General features: G+C 50.2%; 1 protein-coding gene across 2 annotated transcripts in view; it reads right to left on the minus strand.

Annotated features, from left to right (window-relative positions):
- CFAP100 (cilia and flagella associated protein 100) overlaps positions 1–16,979 on the minus strand; it is a 52,003-nt gene extending 35,024 nt beyond the window's left edge. For both annotated transcript variants that reach the window (XM_030307564.1, XM_030307563.1), the window contains exons 1-3: positions 16,921–16,979; positions 15,806–15,913; positions 5,978–6,052 (exon numbers count right to left, since the gene is read on the minus strand). In XM_030307564.1, coding sequence (XP_030163424.1) covers positions 5,978–6,052; positions 15,806–15,854 — 124 coding nt within the window. In that variant the 5' untranslated portion in view covers positions 15,855–15,913; positions 16,921–16,979. The remainder of the gene's footprint in view (positions 1–5,977; positions 6,053–15,805; positions 15,914–16,920) is intronic.
- Positions 16,980–19,061: the final 2,082 nt, after the last annotated feature.

The following is a 19,061-nucleotide window of genomic DNA, read 5'->3' on the forward strand; positions in this document are numbered from 1 at the left end:
TGCAACCCCAGCATGTCACCCCGGTGGTCCGCCAGGACCCTTCACCCACACCTGTCCTGTGGAGGTGTCAGGAAAGCCCCGAGTCCACAACATCTTTGTACTATTCTTTCAACTTTTCAACCGGTCAAAATAGTTTGAAAACGAGTGAGAAGAATAAAGAAAGATTATCCACTCCTGGGCCCAGCCTGGAGGAGGAAGCAGGCAGTCCGTTCTCAGCTGGGCTTCTGGAGAGGGGAGCCTATGGGAGGGGGGGCGCCCAAGATAGGGAGAGGTCACGTGGATGGTGGTCACACGGGTGGTGGATGGGAGGAGAAGGGACTGGGCTTGTGCAGGTTTGGTTTGGAGTCGTGCACTCTTGTCCCACGCCTAATCACAACTTTCTTTTACATCCTTTGATTCCGACACAGGGGTTCCAGAAGAGACCGCCCAAGGGCCTCTCTGTGTCAGGTGGCCGGGGAGGTGGGGGGAGGTGGCGGGGGGAGGAGGTCAGGGGAGATGGTGCCCTGGGCACGTGGCTCGCCTCCCTCACCAGGCCACCCCCCCCCCGCCAGAAAAGGCATAAGTTTAGAAATTGCACACAGCTCCGGACAAGACGGGGGGAGCCTGGCAGACAGGGAGTGTTGGAACTGGGGAGGCAGCGGGTCTGGGGTTAAGTGGGGAAGTGTGGCCCACTGGGCTGGGCTGTGGGAGGAGGGTGTGCAGGAAGTGATGGCTCTGGGTGCAGCAATGGTGCTGCACAGCTAACCCCCTCCTCACACCCTCATGCCTGTCTCTCTCACTCCCTGCATCTGCCCAGCAGCCCCGGGCAGAGGCATCTCCCTAAATTCAGAAGAGTGAGGACTGAGCCAGAGTCGGAATCTTTATGTCCCCAAACTGGCCGGTAGCACGTCTGGGCTGCATGTCCCGTGTCCCCATCGAAAAGATTAATTACGATAGTTAGCAAGCACTGAGCACTTAACCGTGGGCCAGACCAAGGACTATACCTGACTTGATTTTCATAGCAATCCTATGAGTTGGGAATTCTTGTTACTCCCACTGAGGAAACTGAGGCACGGAGAGGGAAGCGGCTCACCCGAGGCCACAGAGCTAGAAGTAGCTATGTGGGGACGGGCTTCCAAAAACAGAAATTGCATTTGCAGTCCTGCAAGTAGGGAATGTTTCCGAATGGCTAATGGTTAATGTATTAATGTGAAGATGAGCCCACGATCAAGGATGGCAGTCATTTGGAGCAGATCATTCCAGAAAGGCAAAGTCGGTTTGACATTTAGAAACCAATCAATGTAGTAACCCCAATAACAGAATGGGGGAGAAAATTATATGATCTTTTCAAGAAATGCAGTAAAAGTATTTGATACAGTTCGAAACTGATTTTTTTTTTTCAACGTTTTTTATTTATTTTTGGGACAGAGAGAGACAGAGCATGAACGGGGGAGGGGCAGAGAGAGAGGGAGACACAGAATCAGAAACAGGCTCCAGGCTCCGAGCCGTCAGCCCAGAGCCTGACGCGGGGCTCGAACTCACGGACCGCGAGATCGTGACCTGGCTGAAGTCCGACGCTTAACCGACTGCGCCACCCAGGCGCCCCCCGAAACTGATTTTTAATGAGAGTCTTAGCAACATAGGAATAGAAGGAGACTTCCCTGGTCTGATAAGAGGAAGTGTGGTGAGCTGAGTAATGGCCCCCCAAAGATGTCCATGGCCTACACCCCAGACCTGTGACTAGGCTCCCTTATATGGTAAAGGGGACTTTGCGGATGAGATGAAGTTAAGGACCTTGAGATGCGAGATGGTCCTGGATTTGCAGATGGGTCTGATGCAATCACGAGGGTCCTTCTAACAGGAGGCAGGAAGGCCAGCAGCATGAGGAGGAGGTGTGACAATGGAAGCAAAGGTTGGAGTGATGTCACAGAGACTGGAGGACGCTGTGCTGCTGGAGTTGGAAATGGAGGAAGGAGCCAGGAGCCAAGGACGCAGGCGCCTCTAAGCTGGAAAAGGCAAGGAAGCAGATTCTCCCCTGGAGCCTCTGGAAGGAACGCAGCCCCATGGACACTTTGATTCTAGTTTTCTAAGTTTCATTTTGGACTCTGACCTCCAGAATTGTAAGATAATTTATCTGTGTTGCTCTAAGCCACTGAGTTTGTGGTAATTTGCTATAGCAGCTACAGGAAATGAGTATAGGAATCTACAAGAAACCTCTACGCAAAATATTGCGTGCTTCCCCCGCCCCCCATGATCAGGAACAAGGCATGGATGCCTGTCTTTGCACTTCTACTCAGGGTTGTAGTTAAGCAAGAAAAAGAAATAAAAAGTATAAGATTGGAAAGGAAGGACAAATAATGTCATCTCAAGGTGATGTGATTGTAGAGGAGAAAATTCAAAGAATCTGCAAACAAAATGGTCACAACTAGATCAGAGATGATTTATAGGTCTGATTGTAAAGTGAAAACAAAACTTGTATAAAATGCAGTATCTTCATGGCCTTGGGGGTCAGCAGAGAGCTTTAAAACAGTTCATAAAACATACCAACGATAAGAAAATGATTGGGAAAGTGAACTCCACTAAAATTAGGAACTTTTGTTCATTAAACATGCACCACTAAGAAGGGAAAAAGTAATCTGCCAAGTGAGGGAAGGTATTTGCATATTTAGAACTGGTGAATGACTTGTTTCCAGAATATGTAAAGAGTTCCTAGAAATCATTAAAATGAAAAGACAACCCAGCAGAAAAGTGGGCAGAGTCAGGAACAGGCACTTCACAACAGAGTCATCAGTGAACATATGAAAAGGTAATCACTCTCATGGATCACAGGGAATATGAGATACTAATCCATATCCAAAGGGCCAGGTAATAGCAAAAGTATTGACAACGTGCCAGGTGTTGGAAAGGATGTGGAGCGTCTGGATTGCTCACACCTATTATTGGTGGGACTGTGAATTGGAACAAGTGTTCTGGAAAACTGCTCAGCACTATCTACTAAGGTTAAACATCCTGCCAGCAATTCCACTCCTTCCTCATTTCCAGGAGAAATGAGCATTTATGTCCTCTAAATGGCATGCACAGCAATGTTCACTGCAATATTGCTCAGAATATCAAAAACCCAGAAACAACCCAAATGTTCATCCATCCCGGAAAGAATGATATACTGTCGGCATATGCACACAACAGAATGCACACAGCAACAACCAAGAAGGGACTCTTGTGACTGGCATTTCACAGGTGTGATGTTGCATGAAAGAGGCCAGGACCGAAAGAGCACGGAGTGTGACTGCACTTATATGAGGTTTGAGAATGGATAGAATGATTCTGGGGTGACAGCAGAGCCCTGCTGTCTCTGGGGGAAAGGGAACTTCCGGGAAGATGCAAATGTTCTAGATGGCGAATGAGATGGAAGCTACAAATGTGTATACATTTACTGAAATTTGTCAAACTGTATACCTATGATTTGTGCATTTCACCTAATTATTCCTTAGCGAAGGGACCAAACCAATCACACCAAACCCGGATGCCTCACCCTTAATGTGGTGATCAGTTCAGGCACAGGGATCCATGGTTAGAAGAAGCTGTTGGGTGAATGGTTGATGGGAATGTGGCAGAGGGCCAGGCGGTCACCACCAGACCCCACCGAGCGTGGCAATACCATGAGTGGGGGGCAGCTAGACGCACGGGCTTCTTGTGAGAGGTGGTAGGGAGCATTCTTGTGGACAAAATGGAACATCTTATCAAGCACGTAAGGTTAAAATGTACAATTAAAGGAAAGATGAGGAACAGAGAAACAGTTTCTAGAACAATGACCTGGTAGCAAACAGATACATACAGAACAGGGGTCGTTCTACAGGTAATTAACGCCATGTCTCAGTAAGTCAAGACGTAGAAAATGAAAGGACGTGGGGGAGGGGCTCTGCTAGATTGTAAAGAGAGAGAAGATGATCAGATCTCATTTGAATCAATTAGAACGAATCTTCTATAGGAAGACATATCTGAGATAATTGGGTAACTTCACTGTGGTCTTGCAAAGAAAAAGCCCTATTTTTAAAAAATGTACGTTGTGGGATGTAATGATGCAAGGACATGCCTGGATTTGACTTTTTTTTTTTAACGTTTATTTATTTTTGAGAGAATGATAGAGTGTGAGTGGAGGAGGGGCAGAGAGAGAGGGAGACACAGAATCTGAAGCAAGCTCCAGGCTCTGAGCTGTCAGCACAGAGCCCGACATGAGGCTTGAACTCACGAACTGGGAGATCATGACCTGAGCTGAAGTCAGACGCCTAACTGAGCCACCCAGGCGCCCTGCCTGGATTTAAATTTAAAGTATGCTTGCTAAGTATGGAAGCAACCCAGTTGTCCATGGATAAATGAATGGATAAAGAAGATGTGATACACACACACACACACACACGTGCACACACAGGAATATTAGCCATAAAAATGAATGAAATCTTGTCATTTGCGACAACGTGGATGGAGCTAGAGAGTATTATGCTAAGCAACGTTAAGTCTCTCAAGGAAAGACAAATACAATGTGATTTCACTTGTGGAATTTACAACATAAAACAAATGAACAGGGGCGCCTGGGTGGCGCAGTCGGTTAAGCGTCCGACTTCAGCCAGGTCACGATCTCGCGGTCCGTGAGTTCGAGCCCCGCGTCAGGCTCTGGGCTGATGGCTCAGAGCCTGGAGCCTGTTTCCGATTCTGTATCTCCCTCTCTCTCTGCCCCTCCCCCGTTCATGCTTTGTCTCTCTCTGTCCCAAAAATAAATAAAAAACGTTGAAAAAAAAAATTAAAAAAAAAAAACAAAAACAAATGAACAAAGGCAGAAAAAGAGACAAACCAAGAAACAGACACTTCACCATAGAGAACCAAACTGATGGTCACCAGAGGGAGGGAGGGGCGTGGGGTGATGGGAGAAACAGGTGTTGGGGAATAAAGCATACAGCTATCATGGTGAGTACTGAGTAACGTTCAATCACTATATTGTCCACCTGAAACTATTCTAGTTGTAGGTTAACTATATTGGAATTAAAACTTTAAGAATTAAAATTAAAAAATGTTCTGGCAAAGACGAAAAACAAAAAAAGAGAAGGATAGATGAAACAAATATGGCTAAATCTTCTGTACTGGTGATGGGCACCTGAGTTCACAGGACCTTAGTCTCTATTCCTGGACAGGTTTGGGTTTTCAGAATTAAAAGAAAGAGGAAACCAGGCGGGTGGGGGGGGGGGCAGGGGAATGAGAGGTGGGAGCTCAGCCTGTGAGAGGTAGGCTCAGGGAGTGTGCTCCCATCTGCCCCCTTCTGTGGAAGGATCAGACTGGCCTGCGAACCTGGGGGGCGGCACAGGAGGCCAGGGGGATGGAACAGCACTGCAGAGGCTCAGAGGAAGCAGTACAAGCAGCCAGCTGCCTACCCTTCTTCCTCTTAACAAGCGGAAGTTGCCTAGTTGAAAAGTTACATGGCTCAGCCTCCCTTTCAGATACTGATGGCCACAGGACAAATTTTAGACAATGGAACGTAGGCAGAAATTGCTGTGTGGGTCCTCTGGGAAGGGTATTTTTCCAAGGAGGACTGAGCTGGCTGGGAGGCTGTTTTGCTCCTCCCTTGACCCTTTCCCCATGTCTGAAATCAGATGTGATGGCTGAGGCTGCAGCAGCTATTTTGTGACCACATGATAACTTTGCAGTTGAAACCCTAAGGCTAAAATTGGCTTGAAGGCAGAAAGACTTGGGACCTGGTCACCAGGACAGTTTCTTAGAACTGCTGTTTGTGGGGCCTCCTGGAGCTCTGGACTGCCTCCCACATTTCCCTTTACTGGAGGAAAAATAAATCCTACTTTGTTTACATTACTATTATTTTGGGTCTCGGTAACCCATTGGAAGCAGAAGACTTTCCTTTTGCCACCGGTGTTGGAGACAGGCCTACGGAGGGAGATGTCTGACTCTCACCCACGCAGACTTCAGCTCCCAGCTTGAGGGCTCCCTTTACCTGTGTTCCTGCGTTTTTCCTTTTTTTCTTCAATGACTGAAGTACAACTATTGTCCGTGGACTCCAGGATGTTCTCTGCGGGGAGACGAAAGCAAAGGCCACAGCAAATGACTCATTGGCTCTTGAAGCCGTGAACACAGCAGGAGGCTGGGAGAGACTCCAGTGTCCTTGCCTGCCTGCTGAGCCCCCCCACCCCCGACAAGTCACCCAGCTTCCCTGAGCCTCAGTTTCCACATCTGAGAGGATTGTACGGACTTTGCTGGCAAGCTGTGATAACTGTGCACAAAAATGGCCGTGTGCACACGTGCCTGACACACACAACACGTTTTGCGCTTTTCTCTTCGGCATCCTTCCATTTGCCCCATGAGAGGCGCGCAGGGCCCGTTTATGGGGAGGTCACAGACCTAAGCCCTCTGCTTCAGGGCCCTGCCTGCGCCTTTACCGTGAGCCTCCCAGGGCTTCCCTCGGGACTGCAGCGGAAGATTGGGGGAAGCCCATAACCTTGATGCCTTCCCTTCAACTGACACCCACAGGGATGGAGGCATTTGGCCTGGTAGGTTCTCCTACCCCAACTCAGAAATCATCTGTAGCTTGGAGATTCCAGTCTATGCCAGCTTGGGAGGGCAGCCAGCTGCTGGCAGATGGGGAGGGGGCTGCCAGGGAGCCTGGGGATGTGCTCAGGTGGGCAGCCAGTCATTTTCGACCAGCTTGGGGGAGGAGACTTGGGATGACGCCGGGAAGGCAGGGCTTGTGAGGTGAGGGACGTATACCAAGGGCAGACCCTGAGCAGCTGGGTGATGGGCTGTGGAAAGAGTGAGGAAGAGAGCTGTCCTGTGGCCCTGGCAGGCGGGTCAAGGGTGTGGGACTGACAACTCAGATGCTTGCAGGTCAAACTGCATATATAACGGTGAGCAGAGGGGAGGCAATAGGGAGCGGTGAGGTGTGTGGAGAATTCAGGAGCACAGACTGCTGGGTGCATATTCTCCATCTGGCTGACTGCATGGTTCAATTGCCAGGTAGCAACATTTAGTTAACTAGATCACAAAAGTCAACAGATACTGCTATTATTTAAATAGATTAAAACCCAAGCCAAACAAACCAAAACTCTAATGAAATTCAAATTTTGTCTTAATTAAAAGAGCAATGCACAGGCATGGCAAAAAGGGTTAACGATGTGGTTTGCTGTGTTATGATGACCACTGAAATGACATGTTGATACGACGAAAAATCCTCACCCGGAGCCCTCCCTACCAAATGGATCTTTGTTTCTCTAACCAGAGGTATTTTTGCATACGCGTGCTTAGATGTCCCCTTACTTTTTCACTGCAAAATCATCTTTCATGCTACACCATGGATGAACCTTGAGGACACTGTGCTGAGTGACAGAAGCTAGTCACACAAGGACACTGTATGAGCCAACTTACATGAGGTCCCCAGAGCAGTCAGACTCCTACGGACAGAAACCAGGATGGTGGGTGTCAGCCACTGGGGGAGGGGATGGGGTGGGGAGTTAGTGTTCAATGGAGACAGAATTTCAGTTTTACAAGATGAAAAAGTTCTGGGTTTGGATGGTGGTGACGGTTACCCACCAGTGCGAAGGTACTTACAATGCCACTGGTCTGTATACTTAAAAATGCTCAAAGGAGTAAATTTTGTTATGGATCATTTCCCATCATTTTTAAAAAGTTAGAAAAAAAAAGAATAGAGGAACGGTTCAGTCAGTCGAGTGTCTGACTCTTGATTTTGGCTCAGGTCATGATCCCAGGGTCATGAGATCGAGCCCTGCATCGGGCTCTGTGCTGAGTGTAGAGCCTACCTGAGATTCTCTCTCTCTCTCTCTCTCTCTCTCTCTCTCTCTCTCTCTTTCTCTCGCTCTCTCTCTCTCTACCCTTCTTCCCTTCTTGCATTTCTCTCTCTCTCTCTCTCTCAGAAACAGTATATCTGCTCATGCACAAATCTCCTTGCTCCATAGTCAGGTCCCCTTAGTCAGGTGCCCCTTAGTCAGGACCCTGAGGCTATTTCTAATCTCATGCAACTTCCAAACTTGCACAATCCTTGCTCTCTATCACCAGCTTGAGCTGGACTGTTTCCCACACACCTGGAATTTGTCAGTCTGAGAGGCAATAAACTCATCTCGATTTTAATGTGCACTTTGCACTTCTTGATCTCAGAAAAGATCGTGTATCTTTTCAGATGCTGATTATCCTGGCTTCTCTCTGTTAGTATCCTTTGCTCATTTTTAAATTGGGATGTGGTGGTTTTTAGGTGATCTTGAGCACTTCTACCTATTAGAGGACACTAGCTCCTTTGTTCGTCGGAGCTGCTGACAGTATGTTTGCTCCCGCTGATACGACTATCACCTTTGGACTGTCTCTCATGCATTTGCCTTACAGGACATTTTAATGTTTACTCAGTGCAATGCTTTGGCATTCTGTATCTTGCTTAGAGAGGCATTCTGCATCTGAAGGTTAAGTACATGTAAAAAGTTCCTGTTTTCTTCTAGTACTTTAACAGGATGCTTTTTTTTTTAATTAAAAAGCTTTAAAAATGGAAGCCTACTTTTAGAAAAATTCTCCGGGAGAGGTGAGCTGGCTGCAACATGTCCTCATAAAAAGTGATAACATGCCCTCTCCCCGCCCCCAGCAGGGGGAGATGGGGGGTGGGTGCCTCCTGCCTCCAGTAGCACCTGTGCGGTGATGGGGGGGGGGAGATGCCGGCTCCCTGGGGAAGCCACCTGTTGACCTGCTCCTTCTCCAGCAGCCAGCTGTCTCTCTGCTTCTACTCCCCTGAGACACCTTCTCTGCACTCCGGCTACAAGAGGGATGGGCCAGCACTGTGGGACCCAGCCTTGTCCCTCCTTCACTCTGGGACTTACTCAGTATCTCCCCTGCACACCGCCATGCCCTCCGCACTACCAGGACCTTCTGGTCCCCATAGAAGACAGCTGGGGGCTTAGATGAGGGTGGGAGTCAGTGGCAGGATGGGGCGGGAGTAGGCATGGATGCAGTGCTTTCCAGAAGAGCCCGGTGAGGGGGGGTGCTTGGTGCCTGACTGGGTGTGGGCATGGGAGAGAAGGGAGTCCCGGGGATAACTCCATCCCTTAGGCAAGAACGCCCTTGCATCAGGCGCTGTTTGCTGAGGTGGCAGAGAAGGGAAGGAGGGATCTGGGGTGGCGGGGGTGGGGATCAGGAGGCCCGGAGCTCAGGCAGGGTGCTGGGTTCAGGTCCCCGTGGCAACCGCCAAACAGGGGCTCTGAAGAGGCCACTGTTGATGGAAGCCTGGGGACTAGGGGAAGAGAGGACGGAAATGTGGGTGTCCCTGGTGAACAGATGGAAACTGAGGCTGTGGTCGTGGCTGAGAGAGAGGACGGCCCAGGACACAGCCCCAGGAACCCTGATGGTGGAGGAGCTTGGCAGGGAGGCTGACGGAGCAGATAGACAGGCCAGAGAGGACCAGAGCCCAAGGAGGAGGGCCGGAGAAGGAGCGAGTGGAGGGGAGGTGCCCTTGGAGAGGCCTCAGCCATGCCCCAGAGCGAGATGGGCAGGGTGGAGTGATGGGGCAGAAGCCAGGATCCCACAGGGTTAGGGATGGGGATACCAGTAGACACGGTAGGTTTGGCCAGCTCTCAAGGGGTGGCTGTGAATGTGGGGGAGGTGCACAGTCAGAAAGGGGCCACACAGCTGGGGAAGGGCCACCACCAGATTCCCCACAGGACACAGAAGGTCCACTCAAGGGGAGGTATTTGAGAGGCGGGGAAAACCAAGAGGAGTAATTCGGTGCTTTCAACAGCAGTGGCCTTGCCCACCCCTGGGTGTGAGAGGGTAAAGGAGAGACACATGCCAGAGCCCAAAGAGGTGGCTGCATGGAGTCTTGACCATACCTGGCAGCCTGGCAGACTATTTAAGACACAATTTGGAAAAATGATCATGAGCTCATATCCTCTGTGGTGGCTACCACCTACCATAGCCCCCAGCGTCCCTGGGCTCCTGGCACTCATGCCCTGCCATGACCCCTCCAGCCGTGGAAGCGACAGTGGGTGACTTTTGGAGCGAGGTCAGAGAAGACATTGTGGTCCTGCCTTGCTCTCTCTGGGATCACCTGCTCTGGAAGTGTCAGCCCCAGCCAACGGCCATGTGACTGAGCCTGCTGGGAGCCCATGCCACGGCCCCAGCCTCGTCTTCAGATGACCGCAAAGGAGATGCCCTGGGCCAGAACCCCAAGCCAAGCCCCTCGTGAGTTCCTGACCCAAGGAAACTGAGCTAACGCATGCTTACTATTGTTTTAAGCCACCAAGTTTTGGGGGGAATTTGTTACACAGCAGTAGAGAACCAGCACACTCTTCAGTGGCTTATAGGACTGTAGGGGTCACCTTCCTTCATAAGATGGGGAACTCCTTGAGGACAGGTGCATTAACTGTGGCTTGTCCTTTCTATATCTGATGCTCTAATATCTGGATCTTACTGACCCTACAGGGACTGTCCCTGCCTCTCCACCCTGGGGTTGGCCAATCCCTAGAGAGAGTTAAGGAGTTGTCCAAGAGTACAAACTAATCCGGAGCTCACACACCCACCTCCCACCTCTGCTATCAGGTTCTCATACCCAGGGCCACTGGCCCCTGCTCCAATCACCCAAGGCCAGGTACCAGACATCTCAAGACAGCACTATTGACCCGAGTCCTGAAATTACTCAATCCAGTCAACCCTAAGCCCATATACCCTGCCTCACCCGTTCCTTCCCATGGAAATCACAACAGAGGCTCCTGCCCACAGTTGCCCTGCTCCCTCTGCTTTTGACCCAGCCCGGTCCTTCCCTGTGTGGCCCTGCTTCCTGTTTCTAGGGATCTGCGAGGATAACAAACTACCTCTCCCATGGCAGCCACCCTCTCATCTGTTGGCCTCATCAGACCTGAGTAGTAATGCAACCTACATTGTATTTTCTTTAATTTTTTTATTTGTGTGTCAATTTTAATATCTATATATGGATTTACATTTCCATAGTTCTTTTTCATTACGTTGATATATCTACATGGCATATTTATGATTGCTTTTGTTCTCTTTTTAAAAAAAATTTTTAATGTTTATTTTTGAGAGAGAGAGACAGAATGTGAGTGGAGGAGGGGCAGAGAGAGAGAGGGAGACACAGAATCCGAAGCAGGCTCCAGGCTCTGAGCTGATGTGGGGCTCGAACCCACGAACCTCGAGATCATGACCAGAGCCCAAGTTGGACACTTAACTGACTGAGCCACCCAGGAGCCCCTCTTTTTTTTTTCTTTTTAGTTAGCATACAGTGTTATATTAGTTTCGGGTGTACAATACAGTGATTCAACAATTCTATACATCACCCCGTGCTCATGATGACAAATGCTCTCCAGAATCCCTATCACCTATTTCACCCATCCCCCACACCCCTCCCAGCCTCTTCATCAAGTTCTGCCCTGGAAACTGCAAGTGTCCATCTAGACTCTAGAGTTCCAAATTGGGATTCTGATAGCTCCTGCCAGCTCAGAAGTTGTTTTGGTGGAGAGACGGATTCCTGGATCTTCCTACTCTTAATATTTCCCATGACGTCACCCCAAGCGTAGAGATTTTACTCTTTTAGATGCCCTTGTGAATGGAGTTGCTTTCTTAATTTCCACTTTGGATGGCTTGGTGCTGGCGTGTAGGAACACAAATAGTTTTGGTGTTTTGATCTTGTACCCTGCAACCTGGCTGAATTCATTTACTTGCACGAGCAGCTTTCTGGTGCGTTCCTTGGGATTATCTTTATATATAGGAGTAGTTTCCCGTCTTCCTTTACAGAGGGGGCGCCTGGCTGGCTCGGGCAGTGGAGCATGTGACTCTTGATCTGGGGGTTGTAAGTTGGAGCCCCACACTGGGTGGGGAGTTTACTTAAAAACAAAATCTTTTTTTTAATGCTTATTTATTTTTGAGAGAGAGAGAGAGAAAGAGAGAGAGAGAGAGAGAGAGCACAAGTGGGCGAGAGGCAAAGAGGAAGACACAGAATCCAAAGCAGGCTCCAGGCTCCGAGCTGTCAGCACACAGCCCGACGCGACGCTCGAACTCACGAACCCCGAGGTCATGACCTGAGCTGAAGTTGGACACTTAACCGACCGAGCCACCCAGATGCCCCAAAAAACAAAATCTTCAGAAAAGAAACATAAATGCTCTGGCTTGAGCTTTTAGCACAGTGTTGAATAGCTAGCAGACATCCCTGCCGAACTCCGACCTTCAGGGGAAAGCTTTCAGGCCAACAGGATTGTACCAAGGACCTGTTACTTGCCAAGCAAGTACGGCAGGCAAGACGGGCAAACACCCCTGCCTGGGTGGAGCTTACGACGTGCTGGGGAGAGACAGACAAGTTGGGAATGCTGACGCACGTTGGCAGGTGGAAAGTGGCACCAAGAAAAATAAAACAGAAGGTGACATTTGAATGAACTCCTAAAGGAGGCGGAGGAGGGAGCCACAGGGAGATCTAGGGGAAACGCATTCTGGTCTGGCCTAGGAACACAGGCAGCGGAGTGGCAGGAACAGAGCAGCTCTGAGAGGGAAGCTGTTTATTGCTTTTCTCTCCAACTTTCTGCAGGGGTCCTGCAGACCCCTCCCCACAAGCCTGACTGGGAAGCCTTGGGTCTAGTCTGGGCTTTCCCTGGCTCCTCTGCCTGGACAAGGTCTCTGTTAAGTGTCCACCTCTGCACCAGGGGTGATGCCTTGCCCAGGATCTCCAGGGAGGCTGTGGGTGAACCAGCCCCTCTTCCTGTGTCACAGACAATGGCATCCCTACTCATTGAAGTCACAAGGCCCAGAAATGGTGCAATCTCCCTGCTTAAACCCCTCCTAGCACCTCAACAGAACTGAATAATCCTCCCAAGTTGTGCCAGACTGGCTTTCTGTCTCTTCCTCTCACACTGCAAGCTCATACTGGCCTCAGGACCTTTGCTAGGCTTTCTCCACTGCCTCGAATGTCCTATTTCATCCTTCAGGATTGTTACTGATAGGTATCGAATGTCACCTCCTCTGAGACGCCTTCCCGGACTACCGCTCCCATTTAAATTATGCCCTATGCCCCTGCCCAAAGCCTCTGGTAGGTCTCCTTCTACTGCTTCTTGGCTGGTAAATACAGACTGTTTGCTTTCCAATGTCTGCCTCCCCTGTCGCAATATGAGTCCCCACCAAGGGGAGGGTTTTATTCACTCCTGAATCCCTAGTGCTTAGAACAGATGCCTGCATCCAGCTGGCACTTAAGAAAGGTTTGTGAATGAAGAGCAAACCCAGAGCTCACTCCTCTGATGTCAAATTCCGGCCATCTTGGCCCAGACCCCTTAACCACCGCTCCACCTGTATTCTCTGAGCATCTTCTTCAGACTCAGGCTTCACACTGGGAGACCAGCCGAGGCCCTGAAGGTGGGGTACTGGTTGTAATAATGGTGACCTTGGAGAGACTAATAATAGCAATGTCAAGGAGGCTACTGTTTACAGGGCACTTATGGTGCACAGGGCGTCATGCTGAGCCCTTGACCTGTGTTTCCATTTGCATCTCACAATAGCCTTAGGGACTGGGGATTGCTCCCATTCCACAGATGCGGTAGCTGAGGCTCGCAGAGTTGCGGTGCTCCACCGGGTGTGTCTGACCCCAGTGCCTCCGCCCTCGGCTCTCTGGGTAGGGCTGGGGTCCGGACAGCCTACCTGTACCTGGCCCAGGCTCCCCTCTCCCCCCAGGGAACTCAGTCCTTCTGGCCCTTACCGTAGTCCCCAGCTCCTGAAGCTGAACCCAGGATGTCAGGCTCAACAATCTGCCCCCATGGAGCGATTTCACGTACCCCCCTGTGTGCCCCTGCTTGGCCTGGCCTGGTAATGCCCTGGGTCTGTACACTTGAGGTACCTGCTTGGCCTGGTTTCCTCCCAAAGGCACAGACCCTCAACCCAGACCAGGGAAGCCTCCTGTTTACATGTCACCTGCAAGGGAAGTGATATACACAGTGTTGAGGGTTACAGGGTACCCCCCCCCCCCGCCATGTAACCACCCTCCTGGTTCTTCTGGATGAATCAACATAGTTTATAAAGTCTTCAATGGTCTTGTGCTAGTGAAGTCATGTTGCTGCATTGGTGTGTGTGTGTGTGTGTGTGTGTGTGTGTGCGCGTTTAGAATCGATTTGTTGTCTGCAAACATTTCAAAGCTATCTTTTTTTTTTTTTGGTAACCCCATTTCAGCCTTTCTTCATTTTTTAATTCACTCTGGAACAGAGCGAGTAAGCACAGAATGGCAACAGTGGGGGCAAATGTTGATATCTGTACATGTTTTTAAATATTTTTTTAATGTTTATTTATTTTTGAGAGACAGAGATAGAGCACGAGTGGGGGAGGGGCAGAGAGACGGAGACACAGAATCTGAAGCAGGCTCCAGGCTCTGAGCTGGCAGCACAGAGCCTGACGCGGGGCTCGAACTCGTGGATTGTGAGATCATGACCTGAACCAAGATGGACACTTAACCAACTGAGCCACCCGGGGGCCCCGATAGCTGTACATGTTTTAAAACAAACTAAATGCCAATTAGCATGGACTGATTAAATAAACTATGGTACATCCACACTATGGGATTACTGTTCTGCTCACAACACTAGAAGTCTAAGGGTACTCATATATTGGTAAGAAAGCGTCTCCACGGTATCTGGGTTAATGGAAAAAACCAAGGTGCAGGAAGCCTATGTCTTGTGTGGCCATCTGTGTGAGAAAGGGACAAACCGTATGAACTGTATCTATATGTATATGAACTGTATTTATATGCCAGTGTGCACAGAGCTTATGAATGGAGCTCTGTGGAAGGAGGTGAGAGATTGGAGCCAAGGGCCACCTCTGAGGCGGCGATACTGCGTATCTGGGGACAGGTGGGGCCTTTCACAAGAGGGGGCTTTGAACACTTTGGAATTTTGAACCATGGCAATAGTTTACCTACCCAAAAACAAATTACAAGCTGAAGGCATTTAAGAGCACACAGATGACAGTGTTTCCTACTCTGCAACCCGCCCCCCCCCCCAGCCCTGGCGGCCTCACTTCAGGCCACCCAGGGGGGGCACCTGGCAGCAGGTGTGTGACTTCAGAGGAGGCAGGATGTCCTCCCACAAGGGCCTGGGGCCAGCTGGTACTTCCTCTGGGCTCATCCCAGTGACCATAGCTGCAGAAAGGCTGAGAGAGCCCCACCTCCACTATGGTACCTTCTACAAAACCTATTATGGGGTGAATTGTGTCCCCCACCCCTCCAAGTTAATGTTTCTGAGTACTTGAAATCCTAACTTCCAGCACCTCATGACATGACCCTGGTAAGAAATAGGGTCATTGTAGACGTAGATGAGGTCATGGGTAGTAGTGTGGGCACCTATCCTGTATGACTCCCGACCTTAATCAAAAGGCGAAATTTGCAACAGACACGCACACAGGCAGAATGCCATGTGACGTTGAAGGCAGAGTGACGCATCCATAATCCGAGGAACGCCAGACATTGCCAGCCAACGAAGCCAGGAGACAGCCTGGAACAGACTCTTCCTCGTGGCCCTCAGAAGGCACCAATCCTGCCGGGGACACCTATGTCTTGGACTTCAGCTCCCCAGAGCCGTGAGACAATAAATGTCTGTGGTTTAAGCCGCCAGTCTGTTGTGGCACTTTGTTACAGCGCCCTAGGAATGGAACATGGAGTTTCTAGGGAACCTGGCACACCTGGGATTTCTGCCTCATGGCCTGATTTGGAAACACCTTCACCTCAACTGACCCTGGACCTCACTATCCCAAGCTCCCTAGGCTGTCACTGATTCTGAGCCTAGGCCAGCCCCATACTTACTGTTGTAAATCATGTCCTTGGAGACCATAGTGGATGTTATCTTGGACATCTGGGCAGAGGAACAAAGGCTTGTTGCAAAACTTGGCCTTGGCTAAAGGCGATTCCAACCTGAGGAGTGACACAGTGCTTGAGCCAGATGATCCCCGGGCCCTCACCCCCGTATCCCTGGGTGGCTGGGAACAGCTGGCATCTACTGAGCGCTCACCGTGTGGCCAACACCTATATCTTCCCGCCTCCCCCCTCCTTCATCCTCTCTCCCCTCCTTGACTTGGTTCCAGTTGCCCTGACTTATCTTTCTGTTTCTAGAGCATGCACCGCCACATAAGACACAGACTTCCTGCACAGCCTTGCTCTGTCTCAGGGTCTTTGCATGTACCACTTCCTTGGCCAAAAAACGTTCACCCACACCCAGCTGTGGGTGGGAGGGTGCTCCCCCTGCACCACTTCAGAGATGTCTTCCTTCACCACACCGTCCACATGCTTTCTTTCTCCCCAACCCCATATGACCTCACCTTACTTTCTTCGCTGCAGTTACCGCTGTCTGAGTTATCACTTAAAAAAAATCCGTGCATTGCCTATTTCCCCCCTGAAAGCAACCTCCAAGAGGACAGGGGTCTTTTCTCACGTGGAGCCAATGTGCTCATCAAAGCGCCTAGCGTGGCGTCTTTGGAGCCTCTTAACGATTCGCTGAATGAAATTTTCCTTTTGCAAAGGAAGAAGCAAAGTGGAGATTCAGCGAGGCGTCCAAAGTCACACAGCAAAGAAAGGCCACAGCGGGGATTCCAGCTCAAGATTCCTGGCCTCCAAAGTCCGAGCCATTCCAGCAACACTCTGCTACTGCCCAGGCCTGGAGAGGGACGAGTTAGCAGCGCCCCGCTTCCCAATACCCCAACTCGGTTGGGATGAGCAGTGGGCCATACAGCGGGGGTGCACAAGGCATGGAAGGACACAGGGATGGCTAGACAGCTAGGTATATGATAAAGCAAAGTAACGAGTAAGGACACACGGGCAGCCTTGCAAAGGGGCCTTGCAAGGGGCGCCAGAGGAGCCCTCCCCGGGCCCCACGCGCATCCCCGGCCCCGCTCACCCCCCCATGCGACCCCGCGCGCACCCACCGGCCCCTGTGCGCAGCGGCTAGCTCCGAAACCTCCGCGCGGCAGTTCCCGGCTCAGGGCGTCCGGGCCTTCTATTTACGTCGCCATGGCAACCATTCTTCTTGCAGGCCAGGGCGGTGACGTCACAAAGCCTAGACGCCCCGGCTGCGTGGGGGTGGGGCCTGCGGGCTGCAGGGTCCCGGCGCAGAAAGTCGTCGAGTCCTGCTGTCCGAGCTGTCGGATCGCCGCCCGAACGGTGTCCGGGATGGGGCCTGGGGAACAGGAGTTTCCTCCCTCCGTCATTCCTCCTTCCTCACTCCTGCTCTTTTACTGTCGTTCCCCGATTCATTCCTTCAATGTGCACCTCGGGATACCTGTGGTGCAAAAACAGACCTGTCCTTTCTGTCGAGTGGACCTCACTCTCTAGAGGGGCTGTTCTCAAAGTGTGGCCCCGGGGCCAGCAGCATCAGAGATGCCGGGAACTCTTTGGAGAAGTCAACGTTCTGCCTGTTTCTGAAGCAGAAAGTCTAGGGGCAGAGCCGTGCAACCAGGGCGGTAACAGGCTGGTTACATTGCTGGCTAAGGCTTGAGAATCCCTACTCCAGAGGGCGAATGAGACATGTACGAAAGACACAGAATGACGAGCAAGGACTATCAGAAGACAGGGAAGAAATGAGATGTTAAAGAGCAGGGATCCAGTTCAGATAGTCCAGATTCACTAGCGGATGTGGGCTAGGGTGGGCCCTCTGCCTCCCCAGCTGACATCCCTTGTTCCTTCAAAACAGGAGAACCCCTCCAGTCCTCACCATGGTCACTACATTGTCCCATGCATCTAGGGAATTTGCAGATTCACAAAGGCTGCTTGGAGCTGGGGCACAGTCAGGGCTCTGTCTTTCTAGCAGTATTCTGTGCTCTGGAGCAGACTGCCAGCCAGTAAGATGCCAGGGAGAATCCCAGCAGCTCCTGGCTCTGCCCAAGGCAGGTGTAGCGGGTAGGGAGACCAGTTCCACGGAACATGGAGGGGCTCCCTGAGGTGGAAGGAGCGGGGATCCCTCAATTCCCACTGGAGGACCGTGTCCCAACTGGCAGTATCTACCACAGGCTTTGTACAAGGGACAAAGGAAATATTATGTTAAGCCATATATGTGATTTGTGTGCGTGTGTGTGTGTGTGTGTGTGCTCACATGTGTGTGGGAGTATTTATTACAGCAGCTAGCATTCAATACCCTGAATAGACAAGTGGTGTTTCTTTACCCCCAGGATAGAGGCTCCTTACACTGTCAGGTAAAACCCCAAATGGTTTAGCCCCTGCCTGTCTGTGCAGCAGCAGAATAAAGAGCTGTGCACTGGAGTCAGGTATCAGCAGGAAAGCAAACACTTTCAAAATGGTTTATCTCGGACACTTATTGCTCTGAGACTTTTAGGAATCTGGAAAATGACTGACCCGAAGAGGGAAAAGCTACTGAGCATACTACCAATTCGTTGTTATTAACAGGTGAGTTTATGAACTATTGTGAATTACCTGTGCACTTTTACAGAATGCTTCTGTGTGCCCGCTGCTGTTCTCTGTGCCCATCTAGCACAGTCCGCCTGTGAAGTAAGTCCTGTTAGTACCTCCAGGGTTAGTGAGGAGACTGAATCACCATGAGATTAAGAAACATGCCCAGCAAAGCCAGGGTGTGCCCGAGACAGGATTTACAGGCAGTGGAGTTTTATCTTTGCTCTTAATCAGACACGTATGGACTCTGACCTGGAATTGTTTTATAATTGTATACAATTATCCAAAGCAATGATGCATACACTTTGAAAAAGCCCAAGAAATCCAAGGGCATACTTCATAATAAAGACACATTCTCTAGTCAATGTGTACGTTCTTGTCTTTGGCTGTCAGTTATTTAGAAAATGTGGCCTTTTTAAACTCTTAATTCGAGCCTACAAGATCTCACTCTGAACACAATTTGTTGACTAAAAGCTAATTTAAAATATGAGATGGGTTGCTGGATACACTCATAGATGGATACGCAGTGCTGAAGAGACGGATAGATTCGTGTTAATTGTAGAATCCAGGTGGTGGGTATGTGAGTGTTCATTACAAAATTCTTGCAATATTTCTGAAGGTTGAAGTTTGAACAATTACATTACGAAAATTCATAATAAACATC

The sequence above is a fragment of the Lynx canadensis genome, chromosome A2, assembly GCF_007474595.2.
Source record: "Lynx canadensis isolate LIC74 chromosome A2, mLynCan4.pri.v2, whole genome shotgun sequence".
Taxonomy (NCBI): Eukaryota; Metazoa; Chordata; class Mammalia; order Carnivora; family Felidae; genus Lynx; species Lynx canadensis.